Source organism: Gorilla gorilla, chromosome 1 (genome assembly GCF_029281585.2).
Source record: "Gorilla gorilla gorilla isolate KB3781 chromosome 1, NHGRI_mGorGor1-v2.1_pri, whole genome shotgun sequence".
In the NCBI taxonomy this organism is placed as follows: domain Eukaryota; kingdom Metazoa; phylum Chordata; class Mammalia; order Primates; family Hominidae; genus Gorilla; species Gorilla gorilla.
In genome coordinates this window covers 49,234,479-49,258,284 of record NC_073224.2, presented here as the reverse complement: position 1 = coordinate 49,258,284, position 23,806 = coordinate 49,234,479, and the positions used below count along the sequence as shown (strand labels likewise).

The 23,806-nt window shown below is 37.2% G+C and overlaps 1 protein-coding gene across 1 annotated transcript in view; it reads left to right on the top strand.

Moving 5' to 3' along the window:
• CR1 (complement C3b/C4b receptor 1 (Knops blood group)) overlaps window positions 1–23,806 on the top strand; it is a 125,118-nt gene that overhangs the window by 2,736 nt on the left and 98,576 nt on the right. Inside the window, exons 2-4 of the mRNA XM_031014458.3 lie at window positions 6,911–7,090; window positions 7,720–7,819; window positions 12,611–12,696. Of these exons, the coding sequence (XP_030870318.3) occupies window positions 6,911–7,090; window positions 7,720–7,819; window positions 12,611–12,696 (366 nt within the window). The remainder of the gene's footprint in view (window positions 1–6,910; window positions 7,091–7,719; window positions 7,820–12,610; window positions 12,697–23,806) is intronic.

The following is a 23,806-nucleotide window of genomic DNA, read 5'->3' as shown; positions in this document are numbered from 1 at the left end:
AGAAACCAGTAACAAAACTAAAGCAACTATATCAACAATCATTTTGAGTGTCAATGATCTAAATGCATCATTTGAAACAGATCATCAGAGTGGATCAAGAAACAAGACCCAACTATATACTGTGTACAACAAGACCATTTTAAATATAGACAATATATATTAAAAGTAAATGGATAAAGATATACCATGCTAATGCTAGTCACAGAAAGCAGGAATAGCTGTGTTAATTTCAAACACAGCAGACTTCAGACCAAGAAAAATTATTAGGGATAAAGAGAGGCATCATATAATGATAAAGGGGCCAATTATCGAAGAAGACGTAACAATATCCCATATGTATGCACCTGATGGAGAGACAAAATATGTGAGGCAAAACCCATAGAACTGCAAGGAGAAATAGATGGATTTACTATCATCGTTGGAGACTTCTATGATATCTTTCTGATATCAGAAAAGGTGCTGAAGTCTCCTTATCAGAAATGGGCAGATTCAGCAGGCAGAAAATCCGTAAGGACATACTTGAATTCAACAGCACCATCAATCCACTTGGGTATAATTGACATATATAGATGACTTCATCCACAACAGCAGAGCACATATTCTCCCGCTCACATTCATGGGGATAGACCACATTCTGAGCCATAAAATAGTACACGAATTAAGCTTTACCAGGCAGTGTTTAATATAGGGTGGACTCTGGCGCCCTCACGTGGTCCTCATATAGGATCTGGTTTGGTTATCCCTGCTAGATAAAGGTGCAAGATACAAGGGAAGTTCCAATTTGCTTTCTGTGCTTTGTGGTGTATTTTGGTTTACATATGCTCAGATGAGTGGATGTGTGATTTATATTATCTATTTTAATCTAAAATAACCTTCACATTTGGACAGGTAACATCAAAAGTGTCCTACACAGAAATACTGGGTGAAGATCCCGGTAATAAAACCAACTCCAGAAAACAAGAAAATGGCAGAGTTGACAATCCCTCTCACCCTCTCCGCAAAGACACATGTATACACATTTTTTGTCAGAGGTATTAAGTAGAAGAAATGCTGTCAGTCTAATCACAACTGATCACAACTTGATGAAACCAAAAAACCTAGAAAGTATCATGAAGACTGTCGAAATAAGCTTTACATTCACTATTGTGAACAGAGAGACTCAATGTGACTGTTTTTTGTCCCGTTAGATGTTAGCTAATGATTGTGCTAAGTCATGATGATTAACAAAGCATTTAAAATATTTATCTGTATTTCAAAAATTTATATTGAGGCATATAATTTATGTTTGTGTACATATATAATTTATAAATTTATATTTGAAAGGGCATGCTCTTTTTTTAAACTGATAGAGGTGCCTAAGCAAAGCAAGTATAAATCTATTCCTTAAAAGGTAAGTATGCAGAATGGAAAGCAGAGTGTTCTTTAGGTTGGCAGCTCATATTGCAACAGACATGAAAGTGATGATGTGTTAATTGTGCATATAGCACAGAATAAATCAGCTTGCTTTGAATGGAATATCTGAACCACGAGAATGTGAAAGTGGGCTGAGTCATACAAGACAAAACCCAAAATGAGATAACAATATATACCCACTAGAATGGCTAAAATGAAAAAGATTGACCAAGCCAAGTGTTGGCAATAAGGTGGAGTAACTGGAATTATAATATACTGCTATTTGGCAGGTAAAATTATAACATTAACTTTAGAAAATAGTTCAACAGATTCTTAAAACCTTAGACACACACTCAACATTTTACTCTTAGGTTTTTGCCCAAGAGAAATGAAATCATATGTCCACACAAAGACTTGCACATGAATTTTCATAGCAGTTTTGTTTGTAATAGCCAACACGTGGAAACAATCCATATGTCCCTCAACAAGTAAATGGATAAACTAAATTAAGATATATTTATGCAGTTGAATATTACCCAGCAACTAAAGGAAATAATTTGTATACATGCAGCAACCTAGATGGATCTCTAATTATGCTGTGTGAAGGCTAAACCATAAAAAAAAAACCTGAGTGATTTCCTTTATACAATAGGATATAAATGAAGTGATTTAGGTTATATGAAATTTTAGAAAGTCAAATCAATCTGTAGTAAGAGAAAACCACCTGAGTTATTTCCTTTATATGATAGGATATAAACGAAGTGATTTGGGTTATATGAAATTTTAGAAAGTCAGATCAATCTGTAGTAAGAGAAAACACATTGAAGGTTGCCTAGAGAAGGAAGTGGATGTTTGGATGGATTACAGAAGGGCATGAGGGAACTCTGTGTGGGTGGGATGTATGATGGAAACGTTTATTGTCTTCATTTTGGTGATGGTTTCACAATGCATACGTATGTTATAAGTAATCGAATTGTACACTTCAAATACTCATCAATCATTTTATGTAATACATCTTGATAAAGCTATAAAAACTTTTAAAATTATGGTAGGTCTTCAGTTTGTGGATTTTATATTAATATATTTATCATAGGAACTAGTCACAATTGAGGGATTGGTAATAAAGGAGAGAAAGGAAACTACATCAAGCTTTCTTTGTTGAAGGCTCATATATTCCTTTTTTGAGCTATTATACAACTTTGCTTTTTATAATTACCTATACTATTCATATACTACTATGCAGGTAAGAATATTATGTAATTAAGGGGAAGGAACTTCTTTCCAAGAATGGTTTATTCAATTTGTTTTGTTACTTTAGGTCTCATTCCTTCCTCTCGTTGCAAGCTTTGCTGTGACATTTACCCTCTCTCAATACAGCTTTTGGCGCTAGGCACTTCACATGGAATCTCTTCCTTTGTCCAGCATCAATGGATAAGACAAATATCAAAATTGTATTTCATCCCACATATCAACTAGAGGAAAGGTGAATGCATAACACTGAAAATAACAGGAACTGTTTTACTCAGTTTTTTTTTTTTTTTACAGTATCCTCAAAGTGCTGTTATCTATCAAAATCAGCTGTGAAAATTTTTAAAAATAGACTCCTGGGCCCTAACCTAGACCCACTAAATCAGAGATTTGGGGGACATAGCTTGGATTCTTGATTTTTTTTTAAGTTTTATAAGCAATTCTTCATTTTTTGTTCATTGCAACAAATATGCATTGAGTTCTTATAATTGAGTGTTAAGCACCAGGACTAAGTATTAATTTAGAGGTACAAAAAAACACATCATCTCTTGCCTTTAAATTATGCATATCTAATATCTATTGAGAGAAATAGATACTTCTAAAAGCACACAAAGATAAAAAGCACAAATTGTAATAACAAACAATTATTGATATGAAAGGAAAAGCAAAGGGTCTGACTAGAAATTATTATAGGGTGGGGCAGAGGGAAGTAGTTTAGATTCCAAATCCCTAAGAGGGTCAGGGAAGGCTTCAGATGAGATTGGGTGTGTTCAGGGTGGTATGGCCATAGGCAGGCTGGGGAAGGCTTCGATAAGAAAGTGACATTTTAGCAGATGCCTGAAGGAAGAATTGAAGTCAGAGTGAAGACAAAGGTGCGTCACATAGAAGGAATGTCATAGACGGGAAAAATGTGTGTCTTTGGGAAACTGAAAAAGGGGAAAGGGCCACACCTTGGTGAGGGGACCAAGGAGCACGAGATGAGGCAGGAAACATAGACAAGGGCTTCCTTGCTTAACAACTGCTGGCTTAATAAAGCAAATGTGTGATGACGGATACAGGCTGTCTGGGAAAAATAAGTAAGAAATATGAGCTTTCTTGGAGCATCATCCTTTGCTTCAGTAGAAAGCACAGAGTTAGGCTTCCAATTCTGACTAAAGCCATTGACAACAGGGAAAAGGCAACCTTAGGAATTCTCTGTGTCCGGGGTCCCGTGGGCACTATGATGGAGCTCATGAGATGCAGATGAGAAGTCCCAGGCTGAATCCGGGGCACGTTCACTCAGGAGAGTTGAGGTCACCAGTCACTGAAGTCATCCAGTGCATTCCCGACAGCACAGGCTCATTCCAAGCTAGTTCTGCAAAGGAGCAGAAAATGAACTCTTGGAAGCAAAGCAAGCACTTCCACTTTAGCGGAATAATCGAATTTAACTCTTAGAAGTCCCCCTACCCTTTTCTAAGGGTAATAATCGTAAGTATAATTTATGAAGTGCCTTCTGTGTATGTGGCAGCATATACTGCTTTTGATTCTCCCTGCAAACCTGGTAGGAAAATATTATTCCCTTTATGAAGATGAAACTGAGGCTCAGCAAGATTAAGCGGTTTGCCTAAGACCTCATAGCTATTAAGTAGAAGACATTGGGTTCAAGCTTCAATCTATGAACCCAACACTTTTAATACTATATACCATTCTCTTTTTGTATTAATTTCCTATTGCTGCTGTAACAAATTCCACAAACTTAGTGGCTTAAGACAACAGAAATGTATTCTCTTCCAGTTCTGGAGGCCGACACCTAAAATAGATCCATAGGGCTGTGTTCCTTGTGGAGGCTCCAGGGGAGCAGGGGTTTTCTTGCTCTTTCCAGCTTCCAGGGGCTGCTTCCATCCTTTGGCTCATGGCCTCCTTCCTCTACCTTCCAAACCAGCACCATAGTGTCTCTGAATATCCTTCTTCTGTCTCCTTTCACCCTCTTGCCTCCCTTTTATAAGGACCCTTGTGATCACATTTAAGGTCCACCTAGATAACCCAGGATAATCTGCCCATCTCAAGATTCTTAATCACATCTGCAAAGCCCTTTAGCCATTACAGGTAACATTCACAGGCTTCAGGGATCAGAACATGGATATCTCTGAGAGGTCCTTACTTAGCCTACCACACCTTTCCATATAGATTCTCGAAATTTTAGCTGAGCCTAATAAGGGAGTTCATTACCATTAGGGTCCGGTTTAGTAACAAGTGCTTCCTTTAAGTGAAAAGGTGAAAGTTGTCCACTTAATAAGGAAAGAAAAACATTGTATGTTGAAGTTGCTAAGACCTAAGGTAAGAAGGAATCTTCTATCGATGAAATTGTGAAGAAGGAAAAATAAATTTGTGCTAGTTTTGCTGTCACACTTCAAACTGCAAAAGTTAAAACCACAGTGCATGCTAAGTGCTTAGCTAAGAGGGGAAAGGCATTAAATTTGTGGGCAGAAGATGTGAACAGAAATGTGTTCTAATTGACAGCTATCAGGTTTGGTACTATCTGAGGTTTTGGGTATCGGCTAATGTCTTGGAACATGTCCCCCACAGATAAGTGGGTGACTACTGTATATTCAAAATAAGCATTTATATACTGGGGAGTAAATCTCCCATGTTATTTGTGTTTTATTTGTCCCACAAATAAAGTAAACAAAGTAGAATTTTAGGCAAGATTCATTTCTAGAGGCAGAGATATTTTATTATAATAAAGAAGGTTGCTCTACCATAAAATATAGCAATTTAAATTTTTATAATCCTAATAACCTCAAAATATATAAAATAAAAGATGGACAACATTATAAAAAGAAATAGACAAATGTACAATAAATAAAATATTTTAACACAACTCATTTAGTATCTAGTAAGACAAGTACTCCCCCCAAAATCAGTAAAGTATCTAGAAGATTTGAATAAATATTAACAGATTGGATTCACTGACTGATCTTGTTACAAGAAAGAATTATACATGATGATGGGAGAGAGGAAGCCACAGCACAGGCACTTACTGATTAACTAAATTTTGAAGCTGTGAAATGCACCTTATCCTTTAGTGAAAGATGATATAAATAGCTTAGTTGCCTTCAAACTGGCAGAGACTTTTTGAATGGATGGATGCTGATTTTTTAAAAAGGAGCCCATTTCTGAGGCATCTTTTAAAGCAGGGGTCCTCAACCCCTGGGCCATGGACTGATACTGTCCAGTGGCCTGTTAGGAAATGGGCAGAACAGTAGGAGGTGAGCAGCCAAGCATTACTGCCTGAGCTCCACCTCCTGTCAGATCAGTGGCAGCATTAGATTCTCATAGGAGCAGAAACCCTATTGTGAACTGTGCATATGAGGGATCTAGGTTACATGCTCCCTATGAGAATCTAATGACTGATGATCTGAGTGGAACAGTTCCATCTCAAAACCATTCCCCTGCACCCTCCATTCACGGAAAAATTGTCTTCCTCAAAACCAGTCCCAGGTGCTAAAAAGGGACTACTGTTGTAAAGGAATAAGTCCCTTTGCTATTATCATTGTTATTAAGATGGAATCTTGCTCTGTCACCCAGGCTGGAGCGCAGTGGCACAGTCTTGGCTCACTGCAACCTCTGCCTCCTGGGTTCAAGCAATTCTCCTGCCTCAGCCTCCCAAGTAGCTGTGCACAGGCATGTGTACAGGCAAGTGCAATCATGCTCTGCTAACTTTTTGTATTTTGGGAGAGGCAGTGTTTCACCATGTTGGCCAGCCTGGTCTCAAACTCCTGACCTCAAGTGATCCACCCACCTTGGCCTCTGAAAGTGCTGAAATTACAGGCATGAGCCACCACTCCTGCACCCCTTGGCTATTATTGAAGTGTTCTTTTTCTTTTTTGATCAGATCTATGAAGTATATTGGAGAGAAAGAGAAGGTAGAATGGGAATTTCAACAGGGTCACGGTGGCTCACTCGTGTAATCCCAACACTTTGGGAGGCCAAAGTGGGTAGATGACCTGAGGTCAGGAGTCGAGACCAGCCTGGCCAACATGGTAAAACCCCGTCTCTACTAAAAATACGAAAATTAGCCAGGTGTGGTGGTGGGCACCTGTAATCCCAGCTACTCAGGAAGCTGAGGTAGGGACAATTGCTTGAACCCAAGAGGCGGAGGTTGCAGTGAGCCAAGATAGCGCCACTGCAATCCAGCCTGGGTGATGGAGCCAGTCTCCGTCTCAAAAAAGAAAAAAAAGTATGGTAATTTCTCCATTAACTTTGATGCTGCTATGGTCTTGATCTCCAGGTCAATGCAATGCCCCAGAATGGCTTCCATTTGCCAGGCCTACCAACCTAACTGATGAGTTTGAGTTTCCCATTGGGACGCATCTAAACTATGAATGCCGCCCTGGTTATTATGGAAGACCGTTTTCTATCATCTGCCTAAAAAACTCAGTCTGGACTGGTGCTAAGGACAGGTGCAGACGTAAGTAACTCTGGAGTGGGAACCCGCCTGTTAGTCAAACATCTGTAAGATCTGATTCAATTTGTTCAAATTTTGTAACTGAGTTGCATATGACAATTAGTTTGCCAAGGTGCAATACATATGAGAATTATTCTTGTAGATCATACCTTGTTACTGCTTTGAGTTCCTGGCGCCTTCATTACAAGTTTATTTCATGAGAAACAGTCATTGCGGGACATGATTGAGGGAAAATCCCCATTCACTGGGGGTCTCCCATTTTCATGACTAAAATTAAGTAATGAATGACTTGGGACAAGAAAGAGAAGTGGATTAAATAACTAAAAGATGCGACAGTCTTGGGCTTTGAGATCTTTGGATTATACCAGTTGAACTGAATTACAGATAATAACGAAGTTTACATTTTTCTGGGAGGCATAATATGGGGATGAAACAGATCTGAAAGGAAAGTTTTTTTGAAAGGGAGCTGATCCTGAGGCAGTCTGGTGAGTTTCCTCAAGGTAGCAAAATCTGTGGAACCATCAGAACTGCATGTGTTCCTCAGTAAGCTACAGGCAGGTTGAGACCTTATGTACTAAAAAAAGTTTTTAGTTTACTCTACTTGGCTCCAAAATTCTGTTTCTTTCCTGTAGGTAAATCATGTCGTAATCCTCCAGATCCTGTGAATGGCATGGTGCATGTGATCAAAGACATCCAGTTCGGATCCCAAATTAAATATTCTTGTACTAAAGGGTGAGTTGGCATCTCTTGAACCAACATCTCTTGGTTCAAGAGTTCTAACACAGCCACACTACCTTCTAGTCATATCTCAGAAAGGACAACTAAACTATTACCATCTGCTCTTTAAAGGCTTCAACACAGATGTTTAGCTCCTGACTGAAATGAGCAAAGGTATGACAAGATCGGGGGAAAATCATCTGTATCCTTGCTGGAAACCAAGGCGGAGCATATATGAAAAGTGTGGCATTCATTGGGTGGGAAGGAAGAAAATGGGGGAAGAGTATAGTCAAATCACACAAACAGCCTTAACCCAGAGGGGACATTGCTGGAAGAAAGGGAAGGCCATTGAGCAGCTGTGTGAGAGAAATCTTAATGGTCATAGCACAAGTAGTTTGCTAGGGCTGCTGTAACAGAGTACTCCAAAACGGGTGGCTTAACACAAATGAAGTTTTTAAAATTCTGTTCCGGAGGCTGAAAGTGCAAAATCAAGGTGTTGGCAGAGCCATGCTCCCCTCTAAAACCTGTAAGGATGGATCCTTCTTTGCTTCTTCCAGCTTCTGGAGCCCCAGGCCTTCCTTGGCGTGTGGCAGCAGAACTCCCGTTTCTGTCTCTGTCCTCACATGGCCGTCTTCCCTCTGGGTCTGTGTCCTCACATGCTGTTCTCCTGTCTGTGTATGGCTGTGTCAAAAGTGCTCTCTTTTAATAAGGACACCAATCATATTGGATTAGCGCCCACACTAACGACCTCATCTTAACTGGATTTCCTCTCCAAAGACCATATTTCCAAATAAGATCACATTAATAAGCACTGGGGATTAAGACATCAATATATTTCGGGGTAAGGGGGACACAATTCTCATTCATTGCTGGTAGGAATGCAAAATGGTACCACGACTTGGAAAGATAATTTGGCAGTTTTTTATAAAACTAAACATACTCTTACCATGTTATCCAGCAGTTATCCTTCTTGGCATTTATCCAAAGGAATTGAAAACTCATGTTCACACCAAAAAAAAAAAAAAAGAAATCTGCACACAGATGTTTATAACAGCTTTATTCATAATTTCCAAAACTTGGAAGCAATCAAGATGTCCTTTAGCAAGGGAATGGATAAACTGTGGTACATCCATACAATAGAATATTATTCAATACCAAAAAGAAATGAGCTATCAAGCCATGAAGAGACATAGAGGAACCTTAAATAGTGAACCTTTTTTCACCATCACTAAGTGAAAGAAGCCAATCTGAAAAGGCTACATAACATATGATTCCAACTATATGCCATTCTGGAAAAGGCAAAACTATGGAGACAGTGAAAATATCAGTGGTTGTCAGGGGTTAGGGAAGAAGGGGATGAATCGGAAGAGCACAGAGGATTTTGAGGGTAGTGAAACTACTCTGTATGATGCCATAACAGTAGGTACATGTCATAATAAATCTATCCAAAGTCATATGATGTACAATACCAAGAGTGGACCCTAAGATAAACTATGGACTTGGGGTGACCATGATGTGTCAGTGTAGGTTCCTCAATTGCAAAAAACATACCACCCTGGTGAAAGATGTTTATAATAGGGGAGGCTATCCATGTATAGGGGCAGGGAGTACATAGGAAATCTCTGTATCTTCTGTTCATTATTGCTGTGAACCAAAAACTGTGTTGAAACACAAAGTCTATTTTTTAAAACTGCATAGACATAAATACATGGGCATATGTGCATAAACAGACACGCACACAAATAAGTGCAGGTAAAACAGGAAATTTGAACAAAATTTGTGGATTATAACTGTATCAATATCTTAATGTTGATGTTGCACTATTGTTTTGCAAAATGTTATTATTAGGGGAAAATTGAGTAAATAGTACCTGGGATCTCTCTGTACTATTCCCTGCATGTGAATCTGATTATCTCAAAGTAAAAAGTTTTTTTTTTTTTTAAAGTTCCTACTAAATTTCCAAGGGGATGGGCTTCCCCTCAGATCACTACCCCTTTTCAGGGAGCAATAAAGTAATCTTCCTTGGAATGTAGCAATCTGTAACCAATCAAAATGCTGTAACTATGCATGGTCCCATATGGAAAATATAATCCTGCTAAAATTTCTCTGTCTCTGCCTATGTAAGTGATACCTTACGTCCTCCACTTTGGAGTGCTGACCCCATTCATTTGGAGTTGGTGTCTTCCAGGTGTCTACCCTTAACCTTTGTGCTCAAATAAACTCTATCCTTAAATATATTTTCTGAATCTCATTATTTAAGGTTGAAAATGTGCTAACCTAAATAATTCACAGGATTTGTTTTTTATTCTCATTTTTTCCTAACCTATCCACCTGGTTCAAGGCACATAGATTAAGAAGGAAAATGGAAATGGGACTAATATCCCAGGCTTCACTGTCCCTCTGCGGGGCCCTGGGGAGGAGACTCCCAAAAGTCTAGACATGTTCACCCACATCCTGTATGTGGTTTCTGGAAACGAAATGATCATGGCTTTTCCTGAACCATGGCTTAACTTTGTGAATCCACAACTCTCTCTTCCCCAAGAGATCCAAAAAGGTAGGGTAGGATGTAAAGGCTTCAATCTGTTCAAATGGATATGAGAGTCCCTGGCTCCCCTTACAATAAGTAGCATGGATTTTGTCTCTCTGCCTTACTTCCTCACAAACATTCTGAATGAGAAGTGTTCAAACCATTATTTGTTCAATTGCTTAATCTACTTTGGGACACAAGTTTAATAAATTAAAATATTCTTCTATCTGTTCCCCTTGATCAGTGAACATAAAGTTATCTTTTGACTCATATTTAAAATGTTCAGTATTACAACACTGAACAATAGTATGGAGGAAAAAAAATGCCAACTTAAGTTTGAACTTGCTTCACCATTCCTATCCCAACCCCCATGATTAGAAAATCAAAAAGAACACTTTGAGAAATAACCTCAGTGGGGTCAAAAGCCAGAGGAGCCTCCAGGATCCCTTGTTCCTAAGACAAACAGGCAGGAGGAGGTGCACATATAGGATTGCAGCTCTTCTTCACTTCATTTGTTCACATACTTCATACTTGTGTTTATGTCTGTTGGCAGTGCAATAGAAAATGATTTCATTTTTGGTGGTATACTAGAAGGCACTAAAAAACAAAATAAGGCCGGGTGTGCTGGCTGTAATCCCAGCACTTTGGGAGGCTGAGGTGGGTGGGTTACCTGAAGTCAGGAATTCAAGACCAGCCTGGTCAATGTGGTGAAGCCTGTTTCTACTAAAAATGCAAAAATCAGCCGAGTGTGGTGGCAGGCACCTGTAGTCCCAGCAGCTAAGGAGGGTGAGGCAGGAGAATCTCTTGAATCCGGGAGGTGGAGGTTGCAGTGAGCCAAGATCGCACCATTGCACTCCAGCCTTGGCGACAAGAGTGAAAATCCATCTCAAAAAAAAAGAACAACAACAACAGCAACAACAAAAATCCCAAATGATATAGAAGTCATTAATAATTACATCATAATCACTAGTATAATGTAATAGTGCATCAAGTATCTTCAAAAGCACCCACTGTTGTCTCACTATTTATTTGATCTCCATTTGTCACTGTTTTGTTGTTTGAATAAAGCTTTATGTTGCCAGGTTTTCTTACATACTCATAAAGCAAAGTTCTCAGCTATACCAATAACCGTGACTGTTATTTGACATTGCTTCATTCCTTCATGTATAGTACTATCAAGTTTGACCCTACCCTCACTATGACTAGTTTCACCCAACCATCTATCACAACAGAGAGTCTAACGTGAAGCAAAATAAATGTCATAAATTATTCCAAATTTATGGCACACTGTGAACAGTTTGAGACATACTAATTGAGAATTGCTGACTTTAATATTTTAAGTATAAAATGAGTGTTCAATTCTTTTTGATCAGCCTGGATTTCCTTTGGTTCTAGTTATGAATCCCCTTCCTTCCTTCCTTCCTTCCTTCCTTCCTTCCTTCCTTCCTTCCTTCCTTCTTTCCTTCCTTCCTCCCTCCCTCCCTCCCTTCCTTCCTTTCCTTCTTTCCTTCTTTCCTTTCTTTCTTTCCTTTTTACTTTCTTTTTTTTTGATACAAGGTCTTGCTTTGTTGTCCAGGCTGGAGTGCAGTGGCATGATCAGCACTCACTGCAGCTTCAGCCTCCCTGACTCAAGCGATCTTCATGCCTCAGCCTCCTGAGTAGCTAGGACTACAGGAATGTGCCACCACGCCTGGCTTTTTAATAAATTTTTTGTATAGACAGCATCTCACTATATTGCCCAGGCTGGTCTCGAACTCCTGAGCTCAAGCAATCCTCTTGCCTCAGCCCCCCAAAGTGCTGGAATTACAGGGGTGAGCCACTGTGAAGGGCCTACTTTGACCTTCTTTGATGAATCTTATTGATAAAAGCCCATCCATGCATCCATGCATCCATAATTTTAAGGCAAAGAAATACATACAACAGGACTGTATACACACATATACATGTGTATATATATGACAGCTTCCCTGCACTCAAGAACTTTGTGCTATCTTTTAAAAAATGAAATTTATAGGAAAAACTACAATTCATCTTAGATTTGCATAAAAAAGTGTCATAAGGTAATAAAGAAGAGAAAGCTTATCCAATTGAGAAGGTATGAAAAAGAAAGTCAAAAAGTCCCAAGAAGAATGTGAAACTTGGGAAAGTGATAGATAGTCCTTTGACAAGTGGAAAATGTCCCTCTGAATCCTATAAGAGTGTAATCTCTGGAAGTAGTAATTTAATTGGGTAGTTGACCTGTGTCTTTAGAATGTAACATTCTTATTTTTTGCCTCTAGATACCGACTCATTGGTTCCTCGTCTGCCACATGCATCATCTCAGGTGATACTGTCATTTGGGATAATGAAACACCTATTTGTGACAGTGAGTTGAAATATCCCTTCCTATTTCTTTTACCGACACATTCTAATTTTTCTCTGGAATAATAAAAATCTTAACTGAATTCCTTCTGTGCAATCTGTCCTTCACACGGCTGAAGACAGCGGTAATGTTCTCGAATATTCCTATGGGGTTCCTGGCAACTCTTTCTTTAAGTTCTTCCTTATCCTGGGATGTGTCTTTTCTAATTCCAGAAGTTTAAATACATAAAAGCCTTCAAACTTGATTTTACTTCAATAAACTTGAAATTATGTTGGTTCTACCACCTCCAGTATAATAATCATCTTGCTTGGCAAATCAGTAAAGATTTTTAAAACTGATACTCTTCAAGGTTAGCGAAGCTGTGGAAGAACCTGGACTCTCATGTACCACGAGATCAACACATCCTCTTGAAAGGCCCCATGCACTATAAACCTCAGAAGTGAACATATATTTTAACCTACTTCTTAAAATTTATACTTAGGAAATAATCACACACTTTTTAAAGTAGTTTGGTATAAACTTTTCATTGCAGCATTATTTATATTAGTTAAAATGTTAGAGTAACCTAAATATTTTAAACTATGGTTTGGAAATAATCTACTAGTAGGAAAAAGATGTGTACAAATGACCATTATAAAGAATTCCCTAAGAAACATAAAATAGCTATGCAGAATGAAAATAAGTATATCCATACACTGGCATGGTATTCAGCCATAAAAAATGACAGCATAAAGAAGCACTTAATGACTAGAAAGAGATGTGTTTTATGTGGAAAAAGAATCAGATGAATGGCATATATGGAAAGATCTCACTTTATTAAAAAATAATACACCTATGGAGTGAGGGCCAGGCTGAGGCTGAGAGAAATACAGTGTATAACATCTTTGTCTTACTCTTCTCTTTGGATAACCGGACTTCTTTACTTTTCTTCTTGGTATTTAAAAATGTTACTTTTACTAGAAAGTTTACGAGCTTCAGAATCTAAGTTTACAAATGACATTGGTCACACATTTATTGCTGTTTATCCACTTTAAGAAACAGTTTTGCTATTTTCTAAAACAAATTGGGAAACCTTCCATCTTATTTGAAATCTGTAATAAACATGGAATTGGAATAGGAATTTTCCTGGAAATATGAAAAAGATTAGTAAAATAGAGAAAACGAAAAATATAATAATACACCTATACCTATATCTGTTTTTTATCTCTGTTTCTAGTTCTGTAACCTCTCTGTATCCAAATCCTGGTAAATGGCTTCAAGTCTTCTTGGAAAAGGCTAGGGGAAGATTTACAATACATGCTTTTGACTGCGTAGCATGGTGCTTCCTCAAAAGAATCCAGTCTCCCATCCGTTGGTGCTGCTCTGGGTCTATAAACTATTCAAGTCTAGGAATTGTTGATGAACAATGAACTTCTTTTGCAATAATTCAAGTCAGACTTCAATTCACTTGACCTAAATCTCTTACGCTTATACAAATCAAGTAAAACTTTAGTCGGCTATCCGTCTACTCTGGTTTTAGAGACTCCATGATCAATTAGCCCAATAACAATGTCCTCTTCAATCAAATCATTCTGATTGCTGTTTCAGCTCAAATATGCATTACAAGAACCCCCATTGTCTCTGGCAATTAAGTGCTGCCACTTGGACTCTGCCACCCTGAGGTCCTTTGGTCCCCAAGTGAATTCAGAGAATCCAGTTCAGTGGCAACAGTTCCCATTGTCATTCCTGGCCTACAGAGAATGAACCATTGCAGAGGATGCTGAAACTCCCCATGTGAATGTATTTCTCAAGCCTCTGGTAAAAGGTCTGTCTTCTGAACCCTCCACTCCTGCACTGTGCCTCACCAGCTCTATCCAAGGATACAACTTTCAGAGTGGAATGGCTGTTGCTTAACTTCTGCCTCTCAAATATCAGGCTAATTTCTCATGCTATAACCCTAGTCCAGAACCGTACAGAGAAAGTAAGTCTGGAAAACTTAATTCCAAACTGGCCTGGTTGACACGGTGCCAAACCACCAAATAATTATAATTTTATTTAACTCTTTGTCTTCTTTTCTTTCTTTCCTTCCCTCCCTCCCTCCTTTCCTCCCTCCCTCCCTCCCTCCCTCCCTTCCTTCCTTCCTTCCTTCCTTCCCTCTTTCCTTATTTTCTTTCTTCTTTACCACGCTGGCTAGGACCACCAGTATAACATTGAACACTGGTAGCAATAGATGTCATCCTTGTCTTGTTCCACATCTCAAAGTTAAAGTTTAAAACATTTCACCATTAAGCTGGTGTTTACTGTAGGCTTTTTGTAGATAACCATTTTTGAAATAAGGAAATTATCTTATATTCTTCATTGCTAAAAAATTTTTGTCTTTGAATCATGTTGAAGTTTATCAAACACTTTAGTTACATATATTGATGTAATCATATCTGTTTCTCTTTTTCTGTTAATGCAACAAATTGTTTTGAGTACATTTTTGAAAGGCAAATGATTTTAAATTTCAATTTTACATTCTTAAAATAAATCAACTCAGTCATAATATTTACTCATTTTTATATATGGCAAATATGCTTTTATGATATATTTTAGATGTTTCTATTAAAATATAATTCATGTATCATAAAAGTTACCTTTTTAAATTATACAATTTAGTGGTGTTTAGTATATTCACAAAGTTGTGTGTTATGGTCTGAACGTTTGAGTCTACCCCAAATCCATATGTTGAAATCCTTACCCCTAAAGTGATGACATTAGGAAGTGAGGCCTTTGAAAGATGTTTAGGGCATGAGAGCAGAGCCATCACGAATGGGATTAGCGTCCTAATAAAAGAGGCCCGGAAGAGCTCCTTTGGCCCTCCCACCATGGGAGGAGATGCTGAATCTGCCAGTGTTGGTCTTGAACTCCCCAGCCTGCAAAACTACAAGAAATAAATCTCTGTTGTGTATGAGCTAACCAGTTTATAGTATTTTGTTATAGCAGCCCAAATAGACTAAGACATTGGGCAACCAGCACCGCCAATTAATTCTAGAACACTTTCATCATCCCATTCCTAACATATTTTAGAGATAAGACTATAATTTTCTTTCTTGTAATGTCCTTAATAAGATTTTGATATCAAAGCCATGACAGTCTTATAAAGCCAGCTGGTAGTGTTTCATATATTTGTTTCCTTGTAAGGGTTTATATAAGATTGGCATTATTTCTTCTTTAAAAATAATTCACCAGAAAAGGCATGTGGCCTGGAGTTTACGTTCTTGGGAGGTTTTTTTTTTCCAACCATTTTCCTGTACCATGTAGACTTTTGGCTGAAGTATAACATATATATATACACACACACACACACGCACACACACACACACATATATATATCTATATACTTATATGTATATATATACATATATACATATATACCTATATAGGTATATATACGTATATATACCTATATAGGTATATATACGTATATATACCTATATAGGTATATATACGTATATAGGTATATATGTATATATAGGTATATATGTATATATATACATATATACGTATATAGGTATATATATACATATATACCTATATATGTATACGTATACATATACATATATAGGTATATACGTATACCTATACATATATAGGTATACGTATACATATATACACACACTTATATATATACACATATATTATATATATAGTGTGTATATATGCACACATCTTAATCATGCAGTTCAATGGAGTTTTACAAAGTAAATGTATCCATGTAAGTGGCACTCAGATTAAGATATAGAACATTATCAGCACCCCAGAAGCCTTCCCGATGCCCTTTCCCAGTTATCTTCCCAAAGTAACCACTATTCTGATTTATAACACTAATAGTTTTGTTGCTTCCTAAATTTTATATTAAAGGAATAAAAAAATAGATACTCTTTTGTGTCCAGCTTCATCTCAATGTTATATTCGGAAGAGTCATTTTTGTTTTTGCAGGAAGGATTGTTGGGTCTTCTTTATTATTATGTTGTATTTCATTGATGGTCTTGAGTACCTTTTCACGTTTGTGAAGTGCTATTCCAAACTTTTGCCTATTATTTACTAATTTGTCTATTGTTTTGCAGAAGTTCTTTAAATATTCTCATGTTTTCTAATAAATGTAACACAAATATTGTCTTTCAGGCTGTGGCTTTTCTTTTTTCCTTCTTAATGATGTCTTTTGTTTATGAAAGTTCTACATTTTAATAATATTCAATTTATGAGTCTTCTTTTTTCCAGTTACTGCTTTTTCTATTCTACTTAAGCAATTGGGCCAAGTGAGGTGGCTCATGTCTATAATCCCAGCATTTTGGAAGGCCAAGGCAGGAGGATTGCTTGAAGCCAGGAGTTCAAGACCAGCCTGGGCAGCAGAGTGAGACCCTGTCTCTACAAAAAAATAAATATATAAAATTAGCTGGGCTCAGTGGCACATGCCTGTAGTCCCAGCTACTTGGGAGGCTGAGGTGGGAGGATCCCTTGAGCACAGAGGTTCAAGGCTTCAGTGAGTTATGATGGTGCCACTGCACTCCAGCCTAGGTGACAAAGCCCTGTTTCTTATGGATAGGCAATAGATCTAGTATCATCTATTAAAAAGACTATTCCTTGCATAGTGCAATGCGACAGCACCATGACCATAAGTCAGGTGACCTTATGATCTCATTCCAGAGAGCTTGTGTTTCACTGGTTTATTTGCCATACTATAAGCACTACATTAAGATTTTAATTACTATAGCATTACATTAAGATTTGATATCTGGTGGCATATATCTCCTAACTGTGTGCATCTTCAAGATTTACTTGGTGATTCTTGGCCCTTTGCATTACCATATAAAATTTAGAATCAGCTTGTCAATTTCCACATAAAGAATCCTACTTGAATTTGTATTAAGTTTCTGTTGACTCAGTAGATCAATTTGTGGACAAGTAACAAATTTACAGTTTTGAAGTTTAAAATTATGAATATGATATATCCTCCCATTTTGAGGTCTTCTTTAATTTCTTTTAATAATATTTGTTAATGTACATTACAGAAGTCATGTACCTATTTCATTATCTTTATTCTTACATATTATTTTTAAAATTTCATTATTTAATTATTTACTTCTTAGATATGCACCTGTTTCATCTCAGCTCCAGCAATTTTGTTAAATTTACTTACAAATTGAATAGTTTATCTGTAGATTCTTTTGAATTTGCTGAGTAATTATGTCATCTATGAATCTGACAAAGTTTTTACATCTTTTCCTTTCTTATGTCTTTTGTTTATTTCTCTTGCTTTATTGCATTGGCTAGAACCTCCAGTACAATATTGAATAGAAGAGATGATACAAGGCTTTTAATAGTCATCATAAATCATGATGTATGCTGTAGATTTTTGCATGATATCCTTTATTAGATTAAGGAAACTCCCCTTTATTTCTAATTACTAAAAGATTTATGAATGTTTGTTCTAATTGATCACTGCATGTATTGAGATTATCATGTTTCTTTTTCACTCTGTTAATGTAATATATTACATTGATTGATGTTTAAAAGACAAACACTGAATTCCTAGAATAAACCTATGTTGCTTGTGATGTGTTATAGATGATTATCCTATGTATGGGGGGTATGCGTGTGTGTGTGTGCAGGATTGCTCGTATTTTTATTGTAACATTGTAACATTGATTTAATATTTAAAATCAGTCAAGGTAAACCTCACTTTGATCATTGTATCATCCTTTGGAAATATTGCTGGATTCAGTTTCATAATATTTTGTTCAGAAAATTTGCATTTATATTCTCAAGAGATCTTGGGTTATAATTTGCTTTTATTTTAATGTCCTTATCAGGTTTGGGCATCAAGATTATGTTGGCCTCGTAAAATGTGTTAAAAATTATTTATTTTTTCTAGTGTCTGGAACAATTTGTGTAACATTATTTTTCCTTATATGTTTGGAAGAATTCAGCAGTGAAGCAATCTGGACCTGAGGGTTTGTTGTTGTTGTTGTTGTCAGGATTTAATTTCTTTAATAGCTGTAAAACTATTATTTTATATCTTATTGAATTAGTTTGGGTAAGTTATATTTTTCAAGGAATTTACTCATTTTATTTAGATTGCCTAGGTTATCAGCATAATGCTGTTTATTATAGTCTCATATTAGCCTTTGGATGCCTGTAAGTTCTGTAGTGATACCCTTACACTCATTAATTTCTGATATTGGTAATTTCTTTTGCTTCTTTTTCCTTGATTAGTTTTACTGGGGCTTTATCAATTTTACTAAGCTTTTCAGAAAAACAACTTTTAACTTTCTTGTTTTTTCTTTAGTTTATGACTATTTTCTCTTTTATTGATTTCTGCTTTAAGCTTTGTGTATTCCTCCAGTCCTAAATTCTTGACACTAATTAGTTTCCAACCTTTATTTTTCTAATATGTACATTTAACCTATCAATTTTTCTCTAAAACTGTTTTATTTATTTCCAACATCTTTATGTTTTTATTATCATTGTACATAAAAGCTTTCTAATTTCACTTTTAATATCTCCTCTGACCCATAGGCTATTTAGAAGGGCATTGCTTAATTTCTAAATATTTAGAGATCTTCTAGTTATCATTCTTTCATTAATTTAATCATTTGAGACATGGTTTATTGCCCAGAATATGGATGATTTTGGTAAAATGTTACGTATGCACTTGAAACAAATGTACAGTTATTTTGCTTCATTTTCTAGAAATGTCATTTAGGAAAATGTGGTTTAGAACAGTCTTTTTTTTCCCCCTCCACTTGTTCTCTCAGTTATGGAGAAGCATGTGTAAAATATCTGTATTAGTTTCCCAGGGCTGCTGTAACAAATTACCACAAACTTGGTGGCTTCAAAGAAGAGAAATTTACTCTCTTAACAGTTTGGAGGCCAGAAATCCAGTTAAGATGTCAATAGGATTGGTTCCATCTGCAAGCTGTTCTGTGCCTCTCTCCAGGCTTCCTTCCAGTGGCTGCTGGCAATCTTTGATGTTCCTTGGCTTGTAGATGCATCATTTCCTTCTCTGTCTCCATCTTCTCGTCGCCTTCTCCTCTGTGTGTGTCCTTTGCTCTTCTGTCTCCTATAAAGACACTGGACATGGATTTAGAGGCCACCCTGGCAATCCAGAATGGTCACAGCTCGAGATCATTAACTTGATTGTATCTACAAAGACTCTCCAAATTGGGTCACATTCACAGGTTTCAGAGATCAGGACACAGATATTTTTTAAGGAGGACAGTGGTTATTCAACCCATTACAATCCCCAACTACAACTATGAATTTGTCTGTCTTTCCTCTTTGTTCTAGCAATTTTTACTTTATGTATTTTAAACATGTTATTAAATGCATGAAATTTTTGGTTTATTCTTTCTGCTGAATTGACTATTTTATCATAATGAAATGTCTCTCTTTACCTCTCATAATACTTCTTACCTTAAAATCTACTTTGCATATTAATACAGCTATATAAGCTTTCTTTATTGTTTTTATATTATATGTGTTTTAAATCTTTTACTTTCAGCCCTTCTTTGTCTTATATTTAAAGCTTGTCTCTTATAAACATCATAGAGTAAGGTTTTGTTGTTTTATTCAGTCTTAGTTGTTCATTGGTGTGTTTGGAACATTAAAACTTAATAATAAAAATTAAAAATAAATAAATTTAATATAGTTACTGATATAAAGTCTAAGTCTTGGTATTTGTTTCATGTGTTTGTTCCTTTATTCCTCATTTCTCACATTTTTTAATTCATCAAGTATTTTTATTATTCTATTTCCCCAGTAGCTTTTAAGTTATATTCCATTTTTTATTCTTAAATGACTACTCTAGAGATAGACATCCTTGATTTACTATAGTCTGCTAAAATTGTACTTTTACCACTCTCCAAACAACGCAAGTACCGAAACTATTAATAGTTAATTCCATTTATGTCCTCCCCCTCTTTTTGTATTGTTGCCATACGTTTTGCAAAAAGAAAAGCTTCAGCTGAATTAAATTTAAAAGAGTTTAATTGAGCAATGAACGATTCGCAAATCAGGCAGCCTCCCGAGCCAAAGTAAGCTCAGAGACTCCAGCCCAGCTGCGTGGGGGAAGAGGATTTACGGCCAGAAAAAGGAAACTGACGTACAGAAAACAGAAGTGAGGTACAGAAACAGCCGATTGGTTATAGCTCAGCGTTTGCCTTATTTGAAAACAGTTCAAACAGTTGGCCACATTTGATTGGCCAAAACTCGGTGACTGGCGTAAGAGTAGTCTGCGGTCTGTTTACATCTTCACTTGTTATAGTTTGCAGTGTAGGGAGAAACCTTTAGGCTGAGCTTAAACTACGTTAAGGCTTTAGGCTAAACTTGATTTAACAATTTACATGTATTCTATATTTCAAAGACACTGTTGTCTTTATAAAAACAGTATTTATTTATATTTACACCGTAGTGAATTCTTAGAATTTTTATGTTGCCTCAGCATCCATTTAGAATATGTTTAGCTTTCGCATGCCAGAAGCAGGATTTAGTCACCCTTAATGCCTTTTATAGTTCTGTACCTCCTCCCAATTTTTCAACGTGGTCGAGCCAGATATCTGCCTTATACAACTGCCTCCTGGTGACCACCTCTCTATGGGACAGCTAGATAAAACCTACTTGACTAGCGTCCCTGCCCTCTGTGCCCTGCATGGACTTCGCAGATATGCTGCCGTGACCACCTCTCAGTCGCAGCATGACTGCCTGGAACATGTGCCTGCTTTCTTTAAACTCACCAATTAGAACTCCCCATGGGAGATACCTGAGCTTGTAGATGCAAGATGCTGGGTCATACTCTGGTCCCCAATAAAGGCATTGGCCGATGGATCCCCTTCTCTCTCTCTCTCTACATTCCTCGCACTGACCAACCTCTTTGTGATCTTCAGGCGTGCCATACCCCCAGCCCGTAATAAAATCTTTACTTCCATCTTGTGTTTCTTGTAATGACTGAAGAGGTTTTCTCTATCATAAAGACCCTAAATGAAAACATACCCGCATATGAGCTCTTTCTGGTGTGTTTCCTTCTTATTGCAATTCTGTCAATTCTATATGAAACTATTTTCCTTCAGCCTGAAAAAGTCTCTTTGGCATTTTTGTATTGTAGAGCTTCTGACAACAAATTCTTTAAACATTTTTCTAATTGAGGTTCCTCTGAAGGTTATTGTCCATGTTTCCTGGCTGCTTTTAAAATGGATTACACTTTAAAACAGATTTTTTACAATATTATTGTGTTGTGTCTAGGTAAGAATTTCTTTGTATTGCTTGGGTTTGCACAGTTTTTTTTTTTTGTTTTGTTTTGTTTTTTGACAGAATTTCACTCTTATCACCTGGGCTGGAGTGCAGTGGTGCGATATCTCAGCTCACTGCAACCTCCGCCTCCGGGGTTCAAGTTATCCTCCCACTTCAGCCTTCCAAGTAGCTGCAATTACAGGCCTGTGCCTCCATGCCTGGCTAATTTTTACCCTTTTAGTAGAGATGGGTTTTCACCATGTTGACCAGGCTGGTCTCAAACTCCTGACAAGAGGTGATCTGCCCACCTCGGCCTCCCAAACTGCTGGGATTATAGGCATGAGCCACCACGCCAGGCCTGTATAGCCTTTTGAATCTGTAATTTAATGATGTCTTGCATCAGTCTTGGAAAATTCTCAGTTATTAATTCTTCAAATGTTGTTTATGCTCAGTTCTCTCTCTCTTCTCATCGAGGGACTTCAGTTAAACATGCTAGGCTTTATTCTTCTATGTATTTAGTCTGTATTTTTTAATCTTTTTATATATTGGTGCTTGGTTTTGAGTATTTTCTTCTGTCCTAGCTTCCAGTTCATTGATTTTCTTTCAGAGTCTAACCTGCTATTAATCTCACACAAATTCTTAATTTCAGCAATCATATTTTACTTTTACAATTCTAGACTTTTTATTTTCCAAATCTGCCCTCTTCCTTTTTTTTTTTTCTTTTTTTTTTTTTTTTTTTTGAGACAGGGTCTCACTTTGTTGCCCAGGTTGGAGCACAGTAGCATAATCATAGCTCACTGCAACCTCAACCTTCACAGGCTCAAGCAATTCTCCCACCTCAGCCACCTGAGTAGCTGGGAATGCAGGTGTGCACCACCACACCTGCACATCTGGATTATATATATATATATGTATATATACTTTTTTTTTTTTTGTCGAGACAGGGTTTCGCCATGTTGCCCAGGCTGGTCTCAAACTCCTGAGCTCAAACGATCCACTCTCCTCAGCCTCCCATAGTGTTAGAATTACAGGCGTGAGCCACCACATCCCACCCTGTTCTTTTTAATAGTTTCTAGTTCTTACAAGTTTCAATTATACCCTTGAACAGGTCTGTAGTTCTAATGGGTCAGTTTCTGTCATCAGTAATTGTGTGTGTTATTTTATCTCTCCAAATATCTGATTATCTTTGATTGTGTATCAGGAATTATATTTGAAAACTGTGTCTGTAGAAATAATTTCAAGGCCTTAGATAACCCATCTTCTTCCAGATGGAATTTTTGTCGTTGTTTCTGCAGGCATCTGGGGACATTAGCAATCTAGGACCACTCTAATTCAGTCTCAGGAACTGTGATTTTCCAGGGCCACCCACAGTACCAGTACTTGAAGTACTAGTTCCAGTCTCTGAGACAGCAGATTTATTTTCAGTTAACCCTGATTACCAGGGCCTAGTTCTTGTGGCCTCAGAACACATCAGAAGGTATTACCAGGTCTTCCATTTGGGGCAGGCCCTGGACTTCCATTGTTGTCCCTTAACTTCATGAGAAAATCAAAAGTCTGTTCAGCCTCTCAGTTGCCCTGTCCTGATTCAGCTGCCCATTCCCAAACAATAAGCAGCCCAGTTGCCAAGCCCAAATACCCAGCTCTCAACTGGATTCTCATCTTCTCCTAGATCATGGCCCAGGAATGCTTCACTAGTTTGTTAGCTTTCTGATGCTTTAACAGATAAATATTTTTAATTCTCTAGTATTTCTAGCCTTTCTTGAGGGTGGATGGTTGGAGCAATATTTTATTTGAACTGTTGAGATTACTATTACTAGAAGCACAGCCTGAAAAATTTTTATTTTTAATTTTAATTCATTCATTT